The sequence below is a fragment of the Eubalaena glacialis genome, chromosome 1 (genome assembly GCF_028564815.1).
Source record: "Eubalaena glacialis isolate mEubGla1 chromosome 1, mEubGla1.1.hap2.+ XY, whole genome shotgun sequence".
Lineage (NCBI taxonomy): Eukaryota > Metazoa > Chordata > Mammalia > Artiodactyla > Balaenidae > Eubalaena > Eubalaena glacialis.
The window spans coordinates 196755199-196778139 of record NC_083716.1 but is presented as its reverse complement, the minus strand read 5'-3'; the positions used below and the strand labels follow the sequence as shown (position 1 = coordinate 196778139).

The 22941-nt window shown below is 37.8% G+C and overlaps 1 protein-coding gene across 1 annotated transcript in view; it reads right to left on the bottom strand.

Annotated features, from left to right (window-relative positions):
* Positions 1-1948: 1948 nt before the first annotated feature.
* The window catches only part of GLS (glutaminase), a 79942-nt gene continuing 58949 nt past the window's right edge, over positions 1949-22941 (bottom strand). Inside the window, exons 15-18 of the mRNA XM_061185878.1 lie at positions 8775-8836; positions 7564-7640; positions 7415-7478; positions 1949-4650 (exon numbers count right to left, since the gene is read on the bottom strand). Coding sequence (XP_061041861.1) covers positions 4494-4650; positions 7415-7478; positions 7564-7640; positions 8775-8836 — 360 coding nt within the window. The 3' untranslated portion in view covers positions 1949-4493. The remainder of the gene's footprint in view (positions 4651-7414; positions 7479-7563; positions 7641-8774; positions 8837-22941) is intronic.

The window sequence follows — 22941 nt, the reverse complement described above, 5'->3', positions numbered from 1 at the left end:
ATTGAAACAAGCTATAATGAGTACCATAAATAGCAAACAAACAAAAGTCCTTTGGTCTTGGTGACCACCAGAGCTGCCTCCAAATGCAGAAATAATTTGGCATTTATTTTAAAATGAATTTCAGTACTGCTATAATGCAAGTTTTTAACTTTTAAAATACATGTAAAATGGGACTCTGTATTGTGTCCATAGCAGCATCTAAACTCCACACCTCCTTGATGAGGTGAGGTATTACTTTCTGAGAAGTTACTACACCCACACAAAAAGCTGCCATTTTTTCCTCCAAAAATGTTATAAGCTAGAAAGCTGTGCCCTTCTCAAAGTAAAAGGCATTGTGTGCTGGAAAAAAATAGTAAAATAAAAGAATCGCCAAGTTAGATGTAAGTCTGGCAGGTTAGACTCAACTGTTGTTTGATGAGCTATCAGGGAATAGTGGTATAAGCTTGAATTCTGGCCTCATAGCAAATATGACTGTTCTCACCTCCCTATCTGTAGTATTTACATCTAGGAAATATAAAGTTTCTTCATAACGAACATGAAGAGTTGTATTTCTCCAAGGAGTGAAGTAGATAATGCCCTGCCTAGCCGGTATGTTTGTATTTCTATATAATTGATCATTGTAAGAAGTCACTAAATAGATCCTGGCTAAGGGATGTTTGTGTGTTTTAAGAGTATTTCTGGTATGGGGTTTTATAAGCCTAGGACTTTATGCACCACTCAGGACAAATTTCTCCCTTTTCAGGAAAGTGTCTTCTGAGATGGCAATAAATAGATTTTGCTATTTAGTCAGCATTCAATGATGGAAGTCGATTTGTTGCCTGTAAGTTGAAATGGAGTATTAAGTCTTAATTGAACAAAGCACTCCTTTCACATCTGACTATCCCAGGAAAATAGAAGTTGTTTTGAAAGCTCTGGTACCTACTTTTTGAACTGGGATGCTGTGCCCAGAGTAAGGGGTGCTTACTCAAGTGGCTTCTTTGGTTAGTTAAGATTCATTCATTTATTAGTTCACCAGATATATACTGAGCACCTGCCATGAGCCAGGCACTATTCTAGATGGTTGGGAAACGAAGTCGGTAAACTAAAACAGACAAAGATCTCTAGTTTGGTGGAACTTAAGATGTTCTGAGATACTGGATCATATGTTCTGGTACCAACATCTTACCTATTAAAACTTAAGAAAGCTTTTGTGAAGCAAACAGACAAAAGCTACAAATAATTTAAAGAGTATACAAAAATATACACAGTTTCAAAGTAATGGCATTCATCTATGAAAGGGTGAGAAGATTAGAGATTTCAGATATCTCTTCCAGTTCTAAAATGTCAGTAATACAGACAAATAAACACGTTTGACTGCTATAGCAAAGCAAATTACTTTGTGACAAACAACTTTGTTGAAAATGGACAGCCATGGTATACGTGGTGTTCGTGTGCCTTCTCTGTGGTTAGAAAACTGTATGCTAACCCTAAACCAGAGGTTTCTGGCATTGGGAGTGAATGCCATTTCACACACCCATGGACCAGGTGGGAGCTGCCATTACCAGCTTGTCCTACGCAGACCCCAGTGTGGCAGCTCCACAAATAGATGTCAAGACTTTTGTGAAAATACCCTCTCTTCTCATTAAAGGAGGTTAGAACCCTCCTAGTGAAAGATTCAATGCAGCAAATATTTACTGAGCACCTCCTAACTGTAAAAGGATAGTGTTAGCTTCTAAGAGGACTAGAAACATGCCTGCCTGTCTTCTCACCTTCAGGGATGAACTGCTTACAGAACTGTCATCTTAGTCATTGCGGTAACCCCACTGGACACCGTGCATAGTACCTGGCCCACAGAAGGCATTAAAAATGCCTCGACATAGTTCCTGTGTTCAGTGGAGTTCCCAACCCAGTGATATAAGAGAAAACCTTTAAAAAAATTCATTTTCAGTTTTTTTTTGATACATGTATTTATTAAGCTGTAAAAAGCAACACTACCTAATTTCATTTAAAATAAATATTTTCCAATTTCAGAATACTTACAACTTACAGTTTTAAGATTAGATTCACTTTGGGAGGTTCTGGAAGCAAATACATTCATAGCTGTACAATCCCCAGGAAGAATCTAAATCCAACATCAGGTCATTCAGTCCCTGCCAGGCAGGTAACAGCATTAAATGGTTGATAGCTAATCCAGCTCTGCAGCTAAAGGGCAGTGTGGGCGCAGTGGGGTACAGCACATTACACTCAAAGATGAGATGATAATTAGAACTGAGACCAGCAAAAACAACAGTGTATACAAAGCTTTAAATAAACACCACCATATAGAGCTCTGTGGTACAGAAAAAGCACATATGATCCTAAAGCCAAAACAAAAAGATCTTTGGAGTATACTGATGGCAGCAGTTAACAGCACAGTTAAAAGCATTTAAATCAAATGTAGTCATTATTATCACCAGCCAACAGCAAACAGCCAGAGCAGGAACCAGTGTACAGTCATAAATAACCTCATGGGTAAATAAGGGCATATTTAACTAAACCACAAAGATTTCGCAAAATAGTTATAATCTGAGAAAAGATGAAAACTCTTTGTTCCCAAATAATAGTTAGAACCTCTTTTTATTAGAGAAAAACCTCAAAATCATTGGTAATCTTTAAGCTGTGTAATTGAACCATCTTAATGTTTCATTTAAATCACACAGAGCAAGCTGCTGTTTGAGCAGTTATTTCAGTTGATTTCTATTAAAGAGTGTCTACCCCATAATATCTTTGGGAATAATGCTGTTCCTCTGCAGCGTTTTACAAATACCACCTGTCTACATGTCTTGATAGATCCATGAGGCAGGAACACAGCAGCAAGGCTGGACACCCACCCACCATACTCCCCACAGAAGCACACACACGAGAATGGCTTCATGCCTGATGCAGCTCAGTTAAGGAACACCGGCGTGTTCCACCAAAAGAACACGTCTAGGTTAATAAGGGGGCAATGGCTGAAGTCACTGATTTATACTGGAAGCAATAATCGAAACACTTGGAGGCTGCTGGAGTGGGAAAGGAGCCATCAGGCATGATAAAGCTTGGAAGCAGCAGTGTGTGCTGATAGAAAAAGAAAAAAAAATAAAGGAATTTGGTATATTAATGAAACAACCAGCATTCATGTAGTTGAGGATTCTGCACATTTCACTAAACACAGCTTCAAAGAAGTCCATTTGTGTGTGTGTGTGTGTGCGTATGTGCCTGTGTGTGTGCTTAATATCAGAAGTCCTTATTAACATACCCTTTTACCTCTGAGGTATGACAGGATAACGTATGTGTGCAGTTCCTCTCCAAGACAAACGATGGGTCTCGATTTAAAATGAAATGGCCTTTTCTTATGATTAAACTCTAAAAAGTCCACAAAAAATATAAGGTAGAAAATCAATCAGGAGAAAACTGGAGTGATCTAGTGATCCCCCAAATATCTTGATGCAGACTTTTAATGACAGGTTTAAAAACAAATGTTATTTGTAGCAGTTCCCATACCTTCATAATAACTTTGGTAGCTTAGAGCACTTCTGAATTTATCTTTATCCTGAAAGCTGAAAAATATCTTCTTAAAGAGCTGCAGTAGCACATCCCTTCCTTTTATTGGCCGATGAATTTGACTAATTTGTACTTACTTAGCTTAGTAATTTGTCTCTGGTTCATCTCCTATAGACAAATGGCATAGTTACAGCTCAGATGCCAGGGACATTATTGTGGAAAACATGAAAACTGCATAGTATGCCAGCACCCACTTTCCCAGCTAAAGGAAAGAGGCAAATAGCTAAACATCTGGGAAGAGAGGCTGGTCTAAGGGGATACAGAAAAAGGAAATTATTTCAAAAATTATTTTAACTACATTCACACATATGTTTTGGTCACCAAACATATCTTAAACAGATTCCCTGATAAAATCTAGTCAGAATTGGTCTAGCCTACTAATATTATTAACTATTATAATTTTTAAAGAGTCACATCATGAAGCTAGGGTGACAGGAGATATTTCAAACACATCACCATAAGTGCATATAACTGTTCAAACACTCAAACGAAGTACATATTTGAAGTCATGAAAATCACACTGTTTTGCTTCTAAAGGCAGCCTTGACCCATTTGGACAGACTGTACAACAGAGTTTAATTTATAAATGCATATCAGCAGGTCATCACCATAAATTGAAAATTCACAAAATACACAAAAATAAATCACGAAGACCACACAGTTAAGCTAGCATTGGTAACTGTTTCTTTTACATCGAATTATACAATGCGCGAGGTAAATATTGCTCACATTATGGAGGGAGATTGTTTTATTTCTATTTTTTCCCAAAGAGATCAGATTTGTCCTGTGTGCACAATGAAGAAAACTCCAGTAACACTGAAATGACAAATGTTGTAAAATATACATCACTACCAGATAGAAATACACATGTTCTTCATAATCATTTTCCACAATTAAATAGGTAAGTGATTTAAATCTTGGGCTTAAGACCATTATAACAGTCCATCAAGATTCTTATGGACGGTTTGATTCTCCTTTCCATTGTCGGAATCTCCTTGAGGCGTGTACTGGACCTGGTATTCCTGCAGGATTTTAAATACATCATGGTGTCCAAAGTGCAGCGCTTCATCCATGGGAGTATTATTCCACCTAAACAAGTAGCACAGCATGGACTGGGTCATTAGGTAATTTCTGTACAAAGATGATAATCCAGCATTCTTAGATTTTAAATGCTGGTTAAAGGGCCATTCAAATTTAGCTATTTAAGCAATATTACAAGTAATATTGATGAAAGGCAGAAAGGGATTTATAATCCAAAAAGTGGTCTTGGAGACAACTTGGGATATGGGGAGGAAGAGAAAACTACCTTCTGCAAAAGGGTCTTGTTCACATTATCTAAGTGCTTATGAATGGGAAGTTCTAGTGTTGACAGATAGATAGACTCTAGTATTTCTAAATTTTAACTTCATGGAAAGCCCAAAGGATCACTCTTTAAATAGAATGTTCAAGGAAAAATCAGCTCTATAGCATCTATCACCCTAGCCTTTGGTAGAAAATTTGTGTTCCTGTCAATGTAAAATCACAGTAAATCTCAGAAGTCTGGTAATAACCACGATCTTATTAGGGCTCAAATATACTTTGGAGGAGCAAGACTGGCCTCAGAGGAACTGACATTTTCATCATCTCCGGTAAGGATGGGACTCTCGGGGCTCAACTGGACCACTGCACAGCCAGAAGAACAGCTACCCTTTCCACAGGAAGTGTGTTTCTGAGCTGTGCTCTTTAGAGTCATATAGATGAAGACTGGAGACAAGAAGAAAGGAAGAGTTGCCAGCAGTGGTTAATCAGCTAATTAGCCTTTTGAAAGAGGAGCCAACCCTGTAAATCACAACCCAAGTAAATGACAGAGCATGATAATTAGCTCCCTAGTACTTCACAAACTATTAAGCTTCTCTTCTCATCCACTCTCTGCTTTATGTCACTTCACTTCTCCATGGCTACCAGGCTCTCTGACTCCACTTTTTCACACGCCACTCTCACCAGCTTCTGGTTTTCCTTCTTTCTTTATTCTTAACCTTTTACCTTCTCAGTGGGGCCCCAATATGGAACTCAAAGGTTTTTAAAACAATCTCATTTAAAAAATATTATTGAATAAAGTTTGTAACCCGGTCTTAATTTTTAAAATCAGGTAAGTAACATTTTACATGTATCTTTGTGCTTCTCAAAAAACTGCTAAATTAAGTTGCCTTTTACTTCTACATTGGCCTTCATTAAGTTAGGGAGTCAGTGGCCTGAAACCGGGAGGTGGGGTGACTTCTCAATCACCTACAGCGTATAATTATCTCTTTCTGGAAAAACTGAATGTTAACTGCAAGTTATCTTTTTTTTACAACTCTTCTTTTCCATGAAGTAATGCAAAATATCAGCTCTAAAGTATACACTAAATCTGCTCAAGCCTATTTTACAATTTGAGGTGACACTGATTCAATGAAATAGAGAAAAAAGACGTGTTGGTCTAGCTTACATTCTCAAATCATGAATACTCAGTTACCAAGTTAGTTACTGAGCTAACTTTTGCCTCTCAGATGGGTGTTTCTGCTTTCACATTCCTAGAGGCCAATTTAGGGCAAAAACCAGAACAAAACATTTTGATCCTTAAACATGCAAAGCGCAGTAAATATTTCCAGCCTGTAATAGTGTTTTACTTGGGATTATAAATACTGGGGGCAGGGGAAAACACTCTCTTCAGTTTCTTGCTCTAGAAAGAGCTGGTATGGGCATTACATTTGAGGATAAAAGGGAGAATTGTCACCCTAACATGAGGTTTTAGAATATTGCCAATAAAGATCATGATTTTAGGTAATCAAAGTGTTACCATACTTATAAAATTGCTAACAGTTTTCAGACACTGATGTCATAACTTTTCTGCATATCTTGCAAGCTGAGCTAATAAAACCCAAACCACTAATATAAAAAATAGTAAAACCTTACTAAAACAGAAAGATCTAATAGCTAGAGAATAATCAACTTGCTCCAAACTTACTTCATATAGACCTCAAATACCCAAACTTCTAATCATAAATATCAAACCTCTCCCACCAAGTATTTTTTTTCTGTTCTTCTGAACCTTTATTCTCATTACTCACTGACTCATCCAGTTATGTAACTCCAGTTATATAACATGCCAGTATATTAGTACAGGCTTGACTTTAAGCATATGTATATATGTACGCTGCACTCTTACCCCTCCCTTGACTATCCACTTTGTGAACAGTATTTTACGGCAGGATGAATGTAAATTTGCCATGTGGACCAGAAGGGAGAGGAGAGGAGCAGAACATATTCCAGGCATATTTCTCCCCCTCTGTCTAGAGTGCCCTTCTCTTCCTTCTGTGCCCTCAAATCTCATCTCTTCCCCAAAGCACTGGTTAAAATTCAACTTCCATGAAGCTTTCTAAAACTGACTCCAACCAAATCCAGGAATTTCAACAAACTCCAATATATTCATTTTAGAGGTCTGTAACAGTAGTCTCCTTACACGTATTTAATATGCCCCTGCAAATGTTTATCTTGTCTACCCTGTGTAGTCAAAAGGCCCACGAGGATAAAATTCCTATTTTATCTTTCCAGACACCAAGCATTGTTTTCTTCATACAATACGATGACTGACAGACTAACCAAGAAAATTCTAAGAGAACTTCCTTAGGTAAGAAAGAGGATATAGGAGAGAGAATGATCTACTGAACAGAAACAAGGTTTTGTTGGTTGCCTTTATAAGGCTCCATAGCAAGTTCAATAACGACTCCAACATATACATAGTGGATTTAAATATACCACCATTTAACTATTATAGCCCTGTATGATAAAACACTGGCGTGCCAATTATATGTTAGAAAGTAACTTAAGGGCTCACCTGTCCTTGGGGAAAGGATTTACTTTGCAGGCTTCCAGCAAAAATTTAACAACTTCAACATGACCTACATCCAAAACAAAACAAGCAGGTTTTAGTATTAAGTAGAAATTAAGTCTGAAAAAAAAATAAATGAGTGGTTCATATATTACCCTCTGCAGCAGCTACATGGAGTGCTGTTCTAGAATCGTAGTCTCGCTGTTCCATGTCCATGGCTGACAAAGCAAATCTGAAAATTTGTTAAGTATAGCTATTCATTATATAAAAAATTTAATTCACTCTTGTAACATTTCCTCCATCAGTTCAGTCTAAGGTCCTGTGAGACAGGTGTCATCCTTCACCAGGCTCACTAATGGGACACCCTGTTTAACCAGTACACAGACACCTTGAGTAAATGCCACTTCACCGTTCTTCCTTAGCTTTGCTCTTTTTGGATAAGAAGAAATGTTCACCATCTCTCACAGGATTAAGCTTCATTACATTATTGTCCAAAACACAAGAATGGTGGCACAACGATACCCTAAATTTGCACATGGGAAGGGCAAGAAACTAACAACTATACTAAAGTTAAATGTTTTCACTAAGGCTCCCATTCTTTAACATTTTACAGTCTACAGATTACAAGTACTAACCAGACTTTAAAATTAAAAAAATACAGTGCACATTTTTATTGAAATAAAGGTATGTGAGTTTAAGGTATACAACATGTTGATTTGATACATTTGTATATTGCAAGGCGATTACCACTGTAGTGTTGGCAAACATCTCATTCATGTGACATAATTTTCATTTCTTTTTTGTTGTGAGAACAATTAAGATCTATTCTCTTAGCAGCTTTGAAGTTTATAATACAATACTGCTGATGCAAGTACTAATCACACTTTAAAATGAAGGTGGAAATTAAGCATAGACATTTTTCCACCTTAAAGTTCAGTTGCAACTCTCTACAAGAGACCTTATGTTAAGTATACAGTCCTATATGGCCTTTCCAACACTGGGGATCTGCAGAACACCAAGTGCCCCTATTTGCCCACCCCCCTCACCTCCAAAGATGGAGAGTGGTGGGTAGATGGGGATTGAAAAGTCATTGTCCAATTCCAGTAAAACACTAATACCAATTAGCCAGATTAATTGAACAGTTACCACTTGGGAAAACAGAGGACTGGGCTTTTATAGGAGGTTGAAAAGGGAAGACTGTACAGCAAGACTAAGGCACTGGAAGTGGGAACTTAATATAACTTTGGATCATTTTTATTAGAGGAAAATGGCAGTGAGACTTTATTTAGCTTTAAAGTGGCCCTTTGCCCAGAAGCAACTTCATAAACATCTGTAAGCCATATGCTAACCCACCCTGTTAACATACCTTCGAAGTGCAGATACATCTCCAGTATACGCAGCAAACAAAAGGTTTATCACCGACTTTACCTGTGAAGAAAAGAAAGTTCAGGTATCCACAGGGGAAAATAAATACATAGAATGTACAACTGTCACCAGGTAAGTGATTTCCATGTTCTTTGAACACTTCAGCTGGGTCACACACAAAAATTTATCGTAAGTATACTGCTGTAACCAAAAAGAACACACGTGTGTTTTTTTCTTTTTAAATAGAGGATTATGAGGGGAAATCCAACAATAAAGAGACATGAGGGAAGGAATAGAATGATATCAATTGGCACAAAAGAATGGAAACTTCTGACCTGTGAAACACACATAGTTGCGGCAACTGAAAATTGGAACCTTTCTCATTTAGTATGTCTCAGTGGTGGGAGCTGACTTATATACTCATAAAATTCACATCACATCATTATTAAAAACTAAGTCATGCTATATAAATGTCTAATCCCTGCCAACAATCCCTGTCCTCACCAATCACTGGCTTCTTTGGAAATCTTCAGAGACAACATTCAGTATTAATCATCTCAAACTTACTATACTTCAGTGAACTATACTTCACTGGAAAGGCAGTCTTCAGTTCGATGGCCAGGCAGTACAAATGGGGGCATTCTCAGAGCCTGTGACACTGCCTCGGCCCAAAAGGTGGATAAACTCCCAAAATATTAAGTCACTGACATTGAGCGCTCCAAGAATTCATAGTGTATCTTCTTTTGATATTATCCACTTTCTTGTCATTAATTAAGGAAGAGGCTAGTTATCCTAAAGGCCACTGGATTTTGGTCTGCTTTCATAAAGACTATCCAACCCTGTTTTTGAGAAACCAAACTATTGAACATACACTGTTCATAAATACTTCATAAATCCCCACTTTTGTCTTAAACTTTGCAACTTCAACATTCATATTGATCATCCAACTGATATTGGACTCAATGGTAGAAAACAGTTTACCTGGAGGGATGGAAAGTAACCCAGCTATCCACAAACAAAGCCACAGCCCTGGAAGATCTAGATCTTAACCTGGACATTCTACCTTTCCACTACAGCTTCCCTTTCCCACAACCTGTGAACTTTTAAATCGAACTGGAACTAACCATTGCTGGACTTCCCTAATTCAGCATTTTCAAAATGTGTTCTGCAGAAACTAGTTCACAAAGGCGCCATGAAAAAAAGGGTTCCGTGGTCAGCTATTTTCTTAAAATATTAAATCCCCTTCTTGGAGATACAGAGCCTTTCGTATGCACATGAAAAGTTCTGCAGTACAGGAACGTAACCAGCTGAGCACACCCCCCCAAATTTTACTGCTACTTACTGTTATTTTTGAGATCACTCCAAAAAACCTTACTCTTCATCTTTCAGTCCATTAGCTTCCCTTCGGGCTACCCTTTACTACTCCTGCCCAGCCTGCACTCTGTCAGTCTCCTACTAACCCCCAAGTCAAGAACAGTTTTCTCAACGTGGGTGGGAGTTTAACAGAATCACCCAGAATGTTTTACAAGTATATGTAAGCATCTCTCCTCCCATTTCTAGTCGTCCTATTCCCACACCTCAATTTGACACATTTTAGGGGATACAATATTTTGAAAAAAGTCTCCAGGTGATTTTGTTATGCACTCTTCTGGGTTATGAACCACAGTTTCAGGTGCCCTTAACGTTTAAAAATTGGATCAGTTTGGAATTCTCAATTCCCTTGTGCTCTTGGGTCCACAGAAAAACACGATGGGCTATTACAAATTATTCTTCATATTTCCAACTGGTCTCTCATCACTGCTTGACAATTTTTTCTCTTATTGGTTCCCTTTTATACTTTATTCAGACCTTTAATACCAGTGGTGACCCCCAAAACATATGACCCCTAACCACAACTTTACTAAGATGATAAATTGTTTCCATCTCTCCTTCCTCTCTTACGCAAAATACCGGCTTCGAATACCTATTCTCTCTTCCTTTCCTCCTTTACTGGTTCCCTCATCTCTGCCTTAATACAGACACAACCATCCTATTTTGAAAAACCAATATATAACCCCATTGTTACCCCCTTTCAGTGCATATTTTCTGAAAGTAGTTTATATTTTTAATTCCCTGCAAATTACCTTCATACCCACTATCACCTCTCAGTAGTACCCTCAAAAGCTTCAGCAGCCTTCCTTAGCCCTGATCCTTTCTGACCTCTCCAACATGCCCCGCCCTCACTCCTTGTTTTCCATAATGCTGATTACCAGGGTCTTCCTCCTGTTGACTGCTTTGCAGAGTCATTTCCCACTTTCCACTGCCTGATAATACCCCAAAGGCAGTCTCCATACTTCTTGTTTTTCAACGTAATTTCCCTCAAAGGTTTCATATATCCCTTTGGGCAGAATGACTTCCCAATACACATCTTTAATCTAAATCTCTATTCCTAAACCCTAATTCTACAGCTCCACCTGCTTGTCATGCTGTCATTTCAAACTCAAACTACAGAGAGCAAACCTCTCTGTAGCCCCAATGGCCTGGCCTCCAAAAGTCCATATCCATCTGCCTACTTGACACTGCTCGAATTAGAATTTGATTTCCACCACCTTCCCTCACCCCAAGTTAGCTCCTCTTGCACAGTCCCTCATTTTGGGATGACACTACAATTTATCCAGTTGCTGAGGCCAAAAACTGAGTCATGATCCAGGGCTGCTGCATTTGATGGCACAGACTGAGCCCCCCACCAGGATGCCGGGCCAAGTAGGGGTACTCAGCCCGTGCTCCTCTCACCTACCTCTGGTGCCCAGCGCCCAGGTATGTCTATGGGAGGAAGGGAGCCCTCTTCACAGAAACGTGCTGAGAGGGTCTGCTTACACCAAGAGGCAGAACTAGCTTTTTCTAATTCACGCAAACCGACCATATAGACTCTGGGAGTATTCCTGCATTCTATTTCATACAACCCACATCGAGCTCAACACATTTGCTCCACCTCCAAAATATACTTGGAATCCCACCACTTACCACCTCCATTACTATCACCCTAGGCTCTGAGTCACCACCTTATCTCACCTGGCAGACTGCCTCCTAACTGTTCCACTTGTTCAACTCTGCTGCCACAGGGATCTTTTGAAAACATAGATTGTGGCACTCCCAGTGACTTTCTGTGAAACCTAGAATAAAATCCAAACTCCTTACCGTGGCTTTCAGGACACTAAATGCTCTGTTCCCTGGTTACATTGTGCATCTCATTCCCTACCGCTCTGCCCCTTGCGGCTCTCTCCAGGCAGGTGTGTCTTCTTGCTGGTCCTCGGGGCACTCAGGGCCTACACTTGCTGTGCTGCTGCCTGGGATGCTCTTTCCCCAGGTAGTGAGGAGGCTCCACTCCTCACTTCATTCAGGTCTCTACTCAAATGTTACCTCACTGACTCTAAAACATTGCCCTCTTTTTCATCACTCCTTATCCCTTATCTTGCTTTTCTCTTCAGAGGACTTATCATTATCTGACATATATACACTTACACACACACACACACACACACACACACACACACGTTTCTTGTCTCCCCCACTAAACATAAGGTCCAATTAGGCAGAGACCTTGTCTTTTCTCTTCCCCACTATAACCACAGTGCCTACCACACATAAGTACTCATTAAATATAGGCTGACTCAAATCAACACACTGTACAAGTTAAACTTACACAATGGTATATGTCAATTATATTTCAATTAACAAGTGTTGACTGACTAAATCAATATTCTCTCCAGAAGCATCAAATATTCAAATTGCTACTGGCATTTGGGGATTAAACTGTAATCATTATTAATTCTTCTACCTCCCTTGACTTTTACTTCTTCAAATGTCATTACCACATCTATTCAAGCCTCCTAACTGGGGCCTCTGCTTCTAGTCCTTCTTCCACCCTCCAAAACCTTCCCACATATGTCTAATCATCTTCTCAAAACGGTGCTGTGACCACTAAAGATTTCTCAGCAAGGGAGTATCCAAAAAACAAAAACAAAAAATCCCCAAATCATTCCTGATAAAATTTAAATTCATTAGCCTTGCATTCAAGATTCTTCAGTGTAAACCTCAACTTCAACAGAGTAAAACTGGTCTCTCTCACTACCCTTGTTTTGTTTTTATCTTAGTGCCTATGCTCCTTTCTTTGGAACATCTAGATTCCTAATCAAATCCTTCCCGTCCCGCAAGGGCTAGCTTGAAAGCCCCTTCCCCCAAGCATCCCATCCAGCATTCACTATCCATGTAGCTTGTTGTCAGTTACCCACATAGTGCTTTGTGACAGCACGTGCCAAGGAGTCATCAATTAGATACCTTCTGCTCCTACTAAACCATAGTACATACTATTTATTTCCTGAAAGTACCTTTTCTCCACCCATTTCTCACTGCAATGTTATTCTTAATCCCTTCTCTGTGAGCCCTACACCAATCTCTTAAATCAGAAGTCATCTCTGCTACATTTGCCTCACTATGGCACTATCACATATGGTATATTTACTTGTGTTTCTTATCTCCCCCACTACTCAAGAGAAATCCAGAATTCTTATGTGCAAATCATTGATATATTAACTACCCATAGTTCTTACTCTTTAAAGTATATTATCCTTCTAAGCAATAAATCCTTGACCTATTTCAGTTACTGTATGCATGAACTACATCCCTTTTTAAAATTCTGTATTTAGACCAAGCAAGTTTGAAGATATTTTATTATATATCGTATATACCACTTAGTCACTTAATTATTCAATATTTCCAAAGCTCTAAAAGAAAATTCCTTATTAATGAGACCCAAGAAAGGCTGATTTTAGGGTATAATCAATTTCTTGAGGGTATACTACTAACAAACACTTTATTCACAAGCATGTTTCAGCTCACAGAGAAATATAAAATGTGTCATTCACTCCAAGACAGAAAAACACTAGGAGGCAGCACACGCACAAAGCACCATTTAAAACTAAAACTACGAATGCCTCTTTACTCTAGCAAATAGCCACCTATATTTTTAAGGTTTGCATAAATCAAGAAATGAGCTATGAGTAGAATGCCAAGAAAGACAATGGAACAGTTTAACAGTTTTGAGACAGCAGATGGAGTGTTATTTCACTTAGGGACAGTCCACTTCGTGGCCTGTTAAAAGAGTTCCATAAATACTCCTCAAACTGACACACCCTCTGGAATGACTGCTATGACAAACCAAACTGAAGGAGAGGACAACCTATAAGATGACTCATCCAACTCCAAGCCAACTGTTGCAAAGGATGTAGGTGTGCTAGCCACTGATCAAGCCTCATTCTCCTCATCTCCCAATGGATACTTGAGTTATATTAATTTTGAAATACCTGTCAAGAAGGCCAGGGTCCAGAAAACAGTGAGTTAACTAACAGTAACTGCCAGAGGCATGGACCCTGTGTTTTGATGAATCATTCCTCAGTACAAAGAAACAGAGCTTATACAGCAGAACAGTAGCCCATGTAAATCAAGGACTCTGATGTTTAATGTATGTCTCTGCCTAGCAAAAAGAAACTTCACTTGGGCAGGTAGCCACTAAAAATTTATAAATTAAATGTTAAGTTCTCCTTTTATTTGCAGATTTTCCAGTACTACTAGATTTTCCTTATCAAATATCTTTATCGGAACCTGCCAGAACCAGGCAACCTTATCTTAGTTTATTTGTACAAAGTTATGACAACAGTGGAACAAAAATGTAACAGTTCATATGAGTTCATTTAACACTGGCATGCTTGGCATATCAAAATCATACTTTTTTTCCCAAAAAAGCTAGAAGCAGTTATAGATTCTACCAATTTTACAAGTCTAAAACATGACATTCCTCTCTCCAATCCTATCATTCTATTTATTTTGAGCCTGTTTAAAAGTTGAATTGTGTATCTTTTGTATCTTCCTCCCAAATACCCTAATTCTGTACAAGTAGCAATTTTTAGAATTACATAAGCATATTACTTTGTATTTATAGTAATTTATAGTGAATGACCTTGAAAAATTCAACATAAAAAATTATAACTGTTTTTAAACATCTTTGACAGGCTTGCTGTAAAATATAATTTTATTTATTACTACCACTAAGGTTAAAGGCCTTGGCTCAAGGTCATATAGCATATGAATTAGTAATGTAGCTGGGATACATTTCCAATTCTTAATAGATCTCAGACTGTATCCAAAGGATAGAAGTAAACTAAAAGACTAAATAGCAATTTAACTTTAATCCATAAAGATCCTTTGCCAAAATATTGGAAGGAAGGAAGGAAATATGGGAGGACAGGAGTGGAGAAGGTAGAGGAGGAGAGAGATGAGGGAGGGAGGGAGGGAAGATGCATACATTGGCTTGACACTTCAAGTATTTTATTTCCAATTCTATTACCAACTGCAAAACTGTGGTTTCCCTTGTTTTTCATCATTAGTTTCTGTCTTCATACAAAGACTAATTCGTCCTTTTGGAAAGGCTTTAATGAAAAAAAGCAGGTAACTGAAAATCCATCCTTCTGTTCCTACTATGTCCAGTTTGACGTAAGCTGCTCTCTCATTTCTAGCTCACTACAGTATCTGTTGCTGTGGAACGGATACTCTTCACCATCTGTTAAATAAACCATCATCACTCCAGATCCAATTCTGTTTTAAATGCTTACCTCCAACTTGGCCTTTTATAGCCTTTTAATGAAAATAAATTTTCAGCCTTCTTTCATAAATATTTTTCTTAAGGTCAGGTTAAAAAAATACAAGCCTGTATAGTGTAGCTAAAGAAAAACTTTAAATTTCCAGCAAATGTAAATTAATCACTTGCCAACAAGGTTAGAAATATAAACCTGTACAACGTGTATGTGATCAAAGATATTCTCTCTTTCCCTTACTACTGAGTTTAACACTTGTATGGATGTGTAAAACAAAGTTATGATTAGACAGTCTGAGTATGAGGCCACATGTTCCTAAGCTTTCCAATGACTTATTCAGACACAATTATTAATATATAGTTGGCCTTCCATATCCGTGGGTTCCGCATATGTGAATACAGAGGGCTGACTGTAAGCATCCTCGGATTTTAATATCTGTGGTGGGATAAGGAGGAATCCTGGAACCAATCTCCAAGGATACTGAGGGACGACTCTTGCTATATATAGACAAAACTAATCCAACTGACATGATCAGAGGATTAGAGAAAATCCTTTATAGGAATAACAGTTCAGCAACTTCATGACCACATTTCCAAATTTCTACACAAATGCAGGAGGTTCTCATACTATAATTTTAGTAGAGAAGAATAAATCAAACAGTAAATTTTACTCTAAAAAGAGAGTATAGAAATTTCACTTACAAAATACAACCTCAAAATGGCAGCTCCAAACACTGCATTTTGCTCTCCGTCAGCTAAGTGATAAACTCTCTTAAGCATACCATTTTCAAAATTTCTCAATGAGTAGATTAATTTGTAATAAATTTACTTACTCTTAAACTAAGAAGTCACAATTATATCAAAGAAATCTAACAACCCATGAAGACAAAATAATTAGGATTATGTATTTTTTACAACAAAATAGCTAATATATAGCACCTACTCTCCCTGGACTGAACTAAGTGCTTTAAGTGTTGTTGTCCCTGTTATTATTCAAAGGAACTTGAGCAAGGTAATAGTGCTGGTAAGTGGCAGAACGAGGGCTCAGGCGCAGTCTGTCTGACGCCAGGGTCTGTGTTTTTCAACCTCTACTCATTATCCACTGGGCCAAGAGATTCCTAACAAAACCTGAGATGAGATTTCCTCACCAATATGGTACCAAGACGAAAATATGTTGTGATAGAAAATCAGAAAATAGCATCTAAGAAACAATTTACAGGGAAATCAGAGATACTAATTTTCTATTGAGGTGCTTTTTTTAATTGAAGAGAAAATAAGGGAACAAAACAAATCATTCAATTCAGCATATCAATACCAAAAAGAAAAAAAAAGAAAGTATCTTCATTCTTTAAGTCTCTGAAAATGAAATACGAGTTTTGGGTTAATGTGAATAGAGCAAGTATGACTGCTACAGCATTGGCAGCAAATAAACTTCTTATCTCAGTGGCTCATATTATTCTGGTAAATGCCAATGAATGGTCTAAAGATACCAATGGGCTCATAAGCAACCCTCCTTTTATATCCGAGTATTAAAGTAGCTAACAACATATCTTTGTGTGGGCTGACAAACAGCACTCTAATTAAGAAGCAAGCAGCAAACAGGAGAAAAATAGAAATGAGCAGGGCAAAGGCAGCTATTCCTTTGAAGAACAAAAGTGCCTTTTCCATGTGGCAGACCTAAGAGTATTTGTACTGCACTGACAACTATCAAAGTTTTATTTATATTCACTATCTTCCTGGTTCTCTTCCTCTCTTATGCAAATAAATATTTATAAAACTCTATGACGATTAGTTAACATTCATTAGTGTTCAGATAGAAAACAAGGTGCCACACTTCTGGCACGATAAAGTGTCATGCTTATTTACAATTATTATTAACAAAAAAGACAAGTACACAAAACTCCAAAGAGTCAAAGAAACTAAAAGCAAAGAGTAAGAAGATAGGAAAAAAAATTGGTCACCAAATGCTTGTACATACTACTTTAAAAAAAATCAGGATCAGGGCCACTGGAATTACAAGATGCTATACTATGTGGTATAAATTAAAAATAAGGAAATACAAACAAGTTCCCTGAAAGAGATAGGGTTCTCTTTCTGATGAGAAACAAAACAAAGTTTTGGCAGCAATAGAGACAGAATTATTTCAATTTAGAGTTAAAGGACCTGACTCTCCTTTGCATGCCCTGAATACTGCTACCACAACAAAGCAAGGCACATGTACATGACTACTCTACAGTTATTCCAGTCACAATACATCCTTACTGATTGCTTTTAGGAAAAAAAATCCCTCATTTTCATCGGTCTCCAGAGAGCCATACTTAAGTCTCTACATTCTTTAATGTTCATTTCACAGTTCTATTGTGAAAACTCCAACATGTGTGCTTTATGGACAACACACAGAGAACAGGTACATTAACGATATGTTTCTCTAGTGCTATGTACTTTTCAAAACGCCTTCACAGACGTTCTAATTTGATTACTATTCAAGTTATGCGAACATATTCCTCCCGCATATGATACAAGAAGCTGCTGGAGAATAGGATGTTTTTAAGACCCTCAAAAATAAAGCAACAGGGAATCCCCTGGCGGTCCAGTGGTTAAGAATCTGCGCTTCCACTGCAGGGGGCATGGGTTCGATCCCTGGTTAGGGAACTAGGCTCCCACATGCTGTGCGGCACAGCCAAAAAAATAAAATAAAATAATAAAACAGAACAATGGAAGAATTAAACAACAGAAAAACATATTTTAAAAAAATAAAAAATAAAATAAAGCAACATAACATTTTATATATACATAATTAGGCCTTATCATGAGACTGCTTACACCTATCTATATTTAAACATTTATAATTCTTATCAGTAATACTTTATTCTGTGAAGCAAGGAGGATGGACATGACAAAATTATACCCAAAATTCACTTGTTAGTGTAATCTATATTAGTTAAAAATTCTTTAAGTAGAACCAGCTTCTAAAAGGAAAAAAGACCTTCTAAGTCTAAAAGACCCTAAAAGCATGCCTTCTATGTAGGAAGGGTCTAAAGTACATTCGAAAGCCTACTTTTAAAATCAATTTCTGGTAAATGCTCTAAAACCCCTTGCCTGATCTTCTGCAGTTCCTAAACCCAAATTTGGGATACAGCCATAGGATACAGGGTGGGGTGGGAGTGGGAGGTACAACAGAACAGATTGCCAGGACTATAAATCTGTGGTTACCAACATCAATAGTATTCTAACAATGTCACCATGTTTCTCTCAGCTCTCTCTCCCACTCTCCAAGAACAAACATTTCCTATCTTCTCTATGCTCTGAAACCTCACAGCCTCACTCCAACCCCACAACTCATTCTTAGCAGAAAGCCTTCTTTCATATTCTTCAGGAAAATGGAAACCAGTGGACAGAAACTGTCTCAACCTCCTCCTACCATGTCTGCAAATCTACCTACCTGCCTGCTTGCCTCTCAATGACCTACTTTATTGGAGGAGATGCTATTCCTTCCACCAAACCTAATCTTCCACTGTGCTAAGAGCTCCATCTCTTTCCAGGGATCTCACTTTATTGGCCTTTTCTTCTCTTTTGTATCTACTTCAAGCTTTCCTTCTTTACTTTTCTATCAGCTGCCAAACCTGCTCTACTCCCAATAGTTCTCTGACCTTTAAATCTCAAAGCTAATAAAATATTCTTAGAAGGTGGGGAGGAAGTTACCAATATGGGCTACCAATATTGTATTTTCTGAGTGCAAACAATAAAAACAATCCTACCATCTACTATTATCATTTACTAAATAAAAAGACATTGTAACACCAAAGGAAAGAAAATTAGGAAGGACATCATGTAAATGGATACTCATCTTACTTAACACTCATCTGCTTTGGTACAGATGACTGCTCAGAAATTCTTAAAATACTCTTTGACTTCTGATAACTACACTATGCTGGATTTTCTCTTCTCTGGCCTCTTTTCCCAAATGGAGCCCTACCACTCTTACTTTCAAAATGGAAGTTCCTTAGGGTTCCTTCTCATTTCACACTGTCTCCTGGAGCAATCTCACATACCTCCCCACAGCTCTGAATCTACTCTTCCATTCTGACCACTCACACAATTCTGTCTCCAGCTTGGACCAACCTCCTAAATTCTAGGCCTGTATCTGACACTTACTCAACATCACTACTTGGATATCTCACAAATACAGACATGCCAAAAAGACGTTAGCTTTCACACACTGCTAATTGCCTACCCATTATCCATTTCCTACCCTGTTAGTATGGACTAATAGAATTTCTATTTGTTAGGGGTAGCAATAAGCCCAATTAAAAAATAGTTCCCTAGATTCCCTTACATCTAGTCTGGCCAGTGAGTGTCAGATGGGTGTCTGGGAAACTTTTTTTACCTGATTTAGGTGTCACTCTTTCTTCTACTTTGACCATACAAGTGAGGCCAAAAGTGAAACACCTATCTGGCAACTATAAGGTGGCAGGCATGAAGTCTAACATCCACACACTAAGGTTGGTCAGAGCAGAAAGCATACCTTACTGATGGCACTAGTCCTAGATTATCTACCCCCAGACTTGTTATATTAGAAAAATAACCCCATTTGTCTAAACCACTGTTGATCAACCTCCTGATATCTATAGTCAAACAGATCCCTAATTGTTACAACCAAAATTAATTTGTTTCTGTACTTCCAAAGTTTGCAAGAGGAAACTGCCCTTTTGTTCTTACTAAAAACATGGTAGTCAACTTGGTATCTCATTCTTTTTCACCCACCAAATACTATCAACAAGTGCTGACAATTTCATCTCTTAAACATATATATCTATCTACTTTTTCCACCTCCAATACCCTATTCTAAGCCACTACCACATCTCATTTCGGGCCCAGAACTTCTACTTTTGTCTCCCTCTAATCTGTTCCCACAGAGCAGTGTTTAAAGACCAAATCATGTCATTCCTCTTCTTAAAAGTCTTCAAGTTTCCAACTGCACTTTGAATAGTCCAGAACTCTTAATATGGCATATAAAACCCTACATAAATGTTTGCCAAACTGTGTTCAGAGAAGTACCTGGAGCAGAAACACCTGGGATGCTTATTAAAAATGCAGATTTTAAAATCAATCTTTGGGGTTGGGCTTTAGGAATCTCCATTTTAAAATTAGGACACTAACAATTCAGATGCACATTAAAATATGAGAAGGCCTACCCTTACATAATGTGATCTTATCTCTAAGACTCATCCAGGGCCAATCTCTGTTCACCTTGCCTCACATTTGCTTTCTTTCACCTTCTGAAATGTGCTAAACTCCTTCCTGTCCTGGAGCCTTTAAAACCAGACTATTCTATTAATCCTACTCTGCCCTTCCTCTCATTCTAAATTTAACTATCACCTTTCATGGAAAACCATACCTCTTCATCCAGGTAAAATGAGGTCTTTGTGTTATACCCTCTCTTAGCACTCTCCTCTGTACTTTTCCTTTCATTTATTACCATCATATTTGATTAGTATTTTTTAAAGATATAAAATATTAAAGATACAGCTAACTATTTCCCCTGCATCCACTCCCTTTCCTCCCAGAGGTAAGCTTTACTGAAGACTGGAGTGCATGTTCTTATACTTTAACTACGTTGTGTATTTGTCTCAAAAAGTCTGTTATGGGTATATAAAAAGTGTCATATGGTATATATCATTTCACCTCCTTTATAGCAGTTAAAATGAACTAGATAGATCTACATGTATCAGTATGAACATATTACTTATCACCTTTTAATTATTTTAGTAATGATTTATTCAATATCTGCAACCCCCTCTAGATTGCAAACACCAGGAGCTGGATCATACTTGTCTCATTAACCACTGCAAACATTAAGCACTCTGCAGTTTCTAGCACATAATAGGCAATAAATAAATAAACACTAGTTGAATGAAGAACTAATTCATGAATGAATAATGAACAAGATAATGCTAAGGTTAGTTTATATAAAATCTGACTCTCTGCCAAATTAAATTAGTGAAATATCTTGAATTAATTCTGTTACGTGCTGTTTAAACAAAAACTAATAAATACTGAGGGATAACTGGTTCTTAATAGAAAGAAAGAAAAATAATTTTAAAGGTTATATGTATTAATTTATATAAAAGGATCTAATTTTGGACATTGGTGGGGGACCTACACATAGCAACAGAAAAGAAGAGGAGAAAACACACACAAGAGGAAAACAAAATTCTTGGTATATAGAAGAGATGAGAAATTGTTTGGTAACTAAGTAAAACAGGGACTAACAATATTGAAGAGGAAACCTAGAGACCAGAAGAGTCTTAGCCACTTTCTTACAGCTACATAAGTGGGAAAGCAACTTCATAGAAAAAATGGACTACCTGACCACTTTTGTACCGTACTACATTATTATAAAAGCAATTCTGGAAGAAAGGAGAACAGATGGAAAATATGTACATTTACAACTCACCACCAGAATATAGGCACAGGGAAAGGCAGAAGTTATTTTTTAAATACACTTTAATAGCAGAATTGTTTCCTCATAGTCTAGTATACATGGCATATTTTTGTGATTTTTGCTTATATTTAACAGTCATTAAACTAAAAATCAAATGTATAGGACAACTGTAAATGTCTCTAAATGAGGATAGAATATTTCATTATTTCATCTTTTCATCACTGAATCATTCTAGTTTTGTTGGTTTCCAAAAAAAATTTATACTAAAAACAAGTGCAGGGGCTTCCCTGGTGGCGCAGTGGTTAAGAATCCGCCTGCCAATGCAGGGGACACGGGTTCGAACCCTGGCCTGGGAAGATCCCACATGCTGCAGAGCAACTAAGCCCGTGTGCCACAACTACTGAGCCTGCACTCTAGAGCCCGCAAGCCACAACTACTGAGCCCGCATGCCACAACTACTGAAGCCTGCGTGCCTAGAGCCCATGCTCTGCAACAAGAGAAGCCACAACAATGAGAAGCTGACGCACCGGAAAGAAGAGTAGCCCCTGCTTGCCACAACTAGAGAAAGCCTGTGTGCAGCAACAAAGACCCAACACAGCCAAAAATAAAAATTAATTAATTAATTTAAAAAAAAAAGTGCAGATGTGAACAAAGACACATTCATTTTTGGTAATAAAGTTCCAGATCACAGAACTTTTATACATAAATAGGATTAATGAAAACCCCTAACTTTGAGTTCTGTGAAAAGTAAGGATTTATAAGAGTTTTAATAAATTGAGTTTAGCTAATAGACATTTAGAGGAGACAAACAAACGGACGGAAAAATGCATCTTCTGAATCTGGAAGGGGAGGGAACTCTTCCAAGCTCATTTTACAAGGCCACCATCACCCTGATACCAAAACCGGACAGATATCACAAAAAAAGAAAATTACACGTCAGTATTCCTGATGAACATAGATGCAAAAGTCCTCAACAAAATATTAGCAAAGCAAATTCAGCAATTCATTAAAAGGATCATACACCATGATCAAGTAGGATTTATTGCAGGGATGCAAGGATGGTTCAACGTCCACAAATCAGTAAATGTGTTCCAC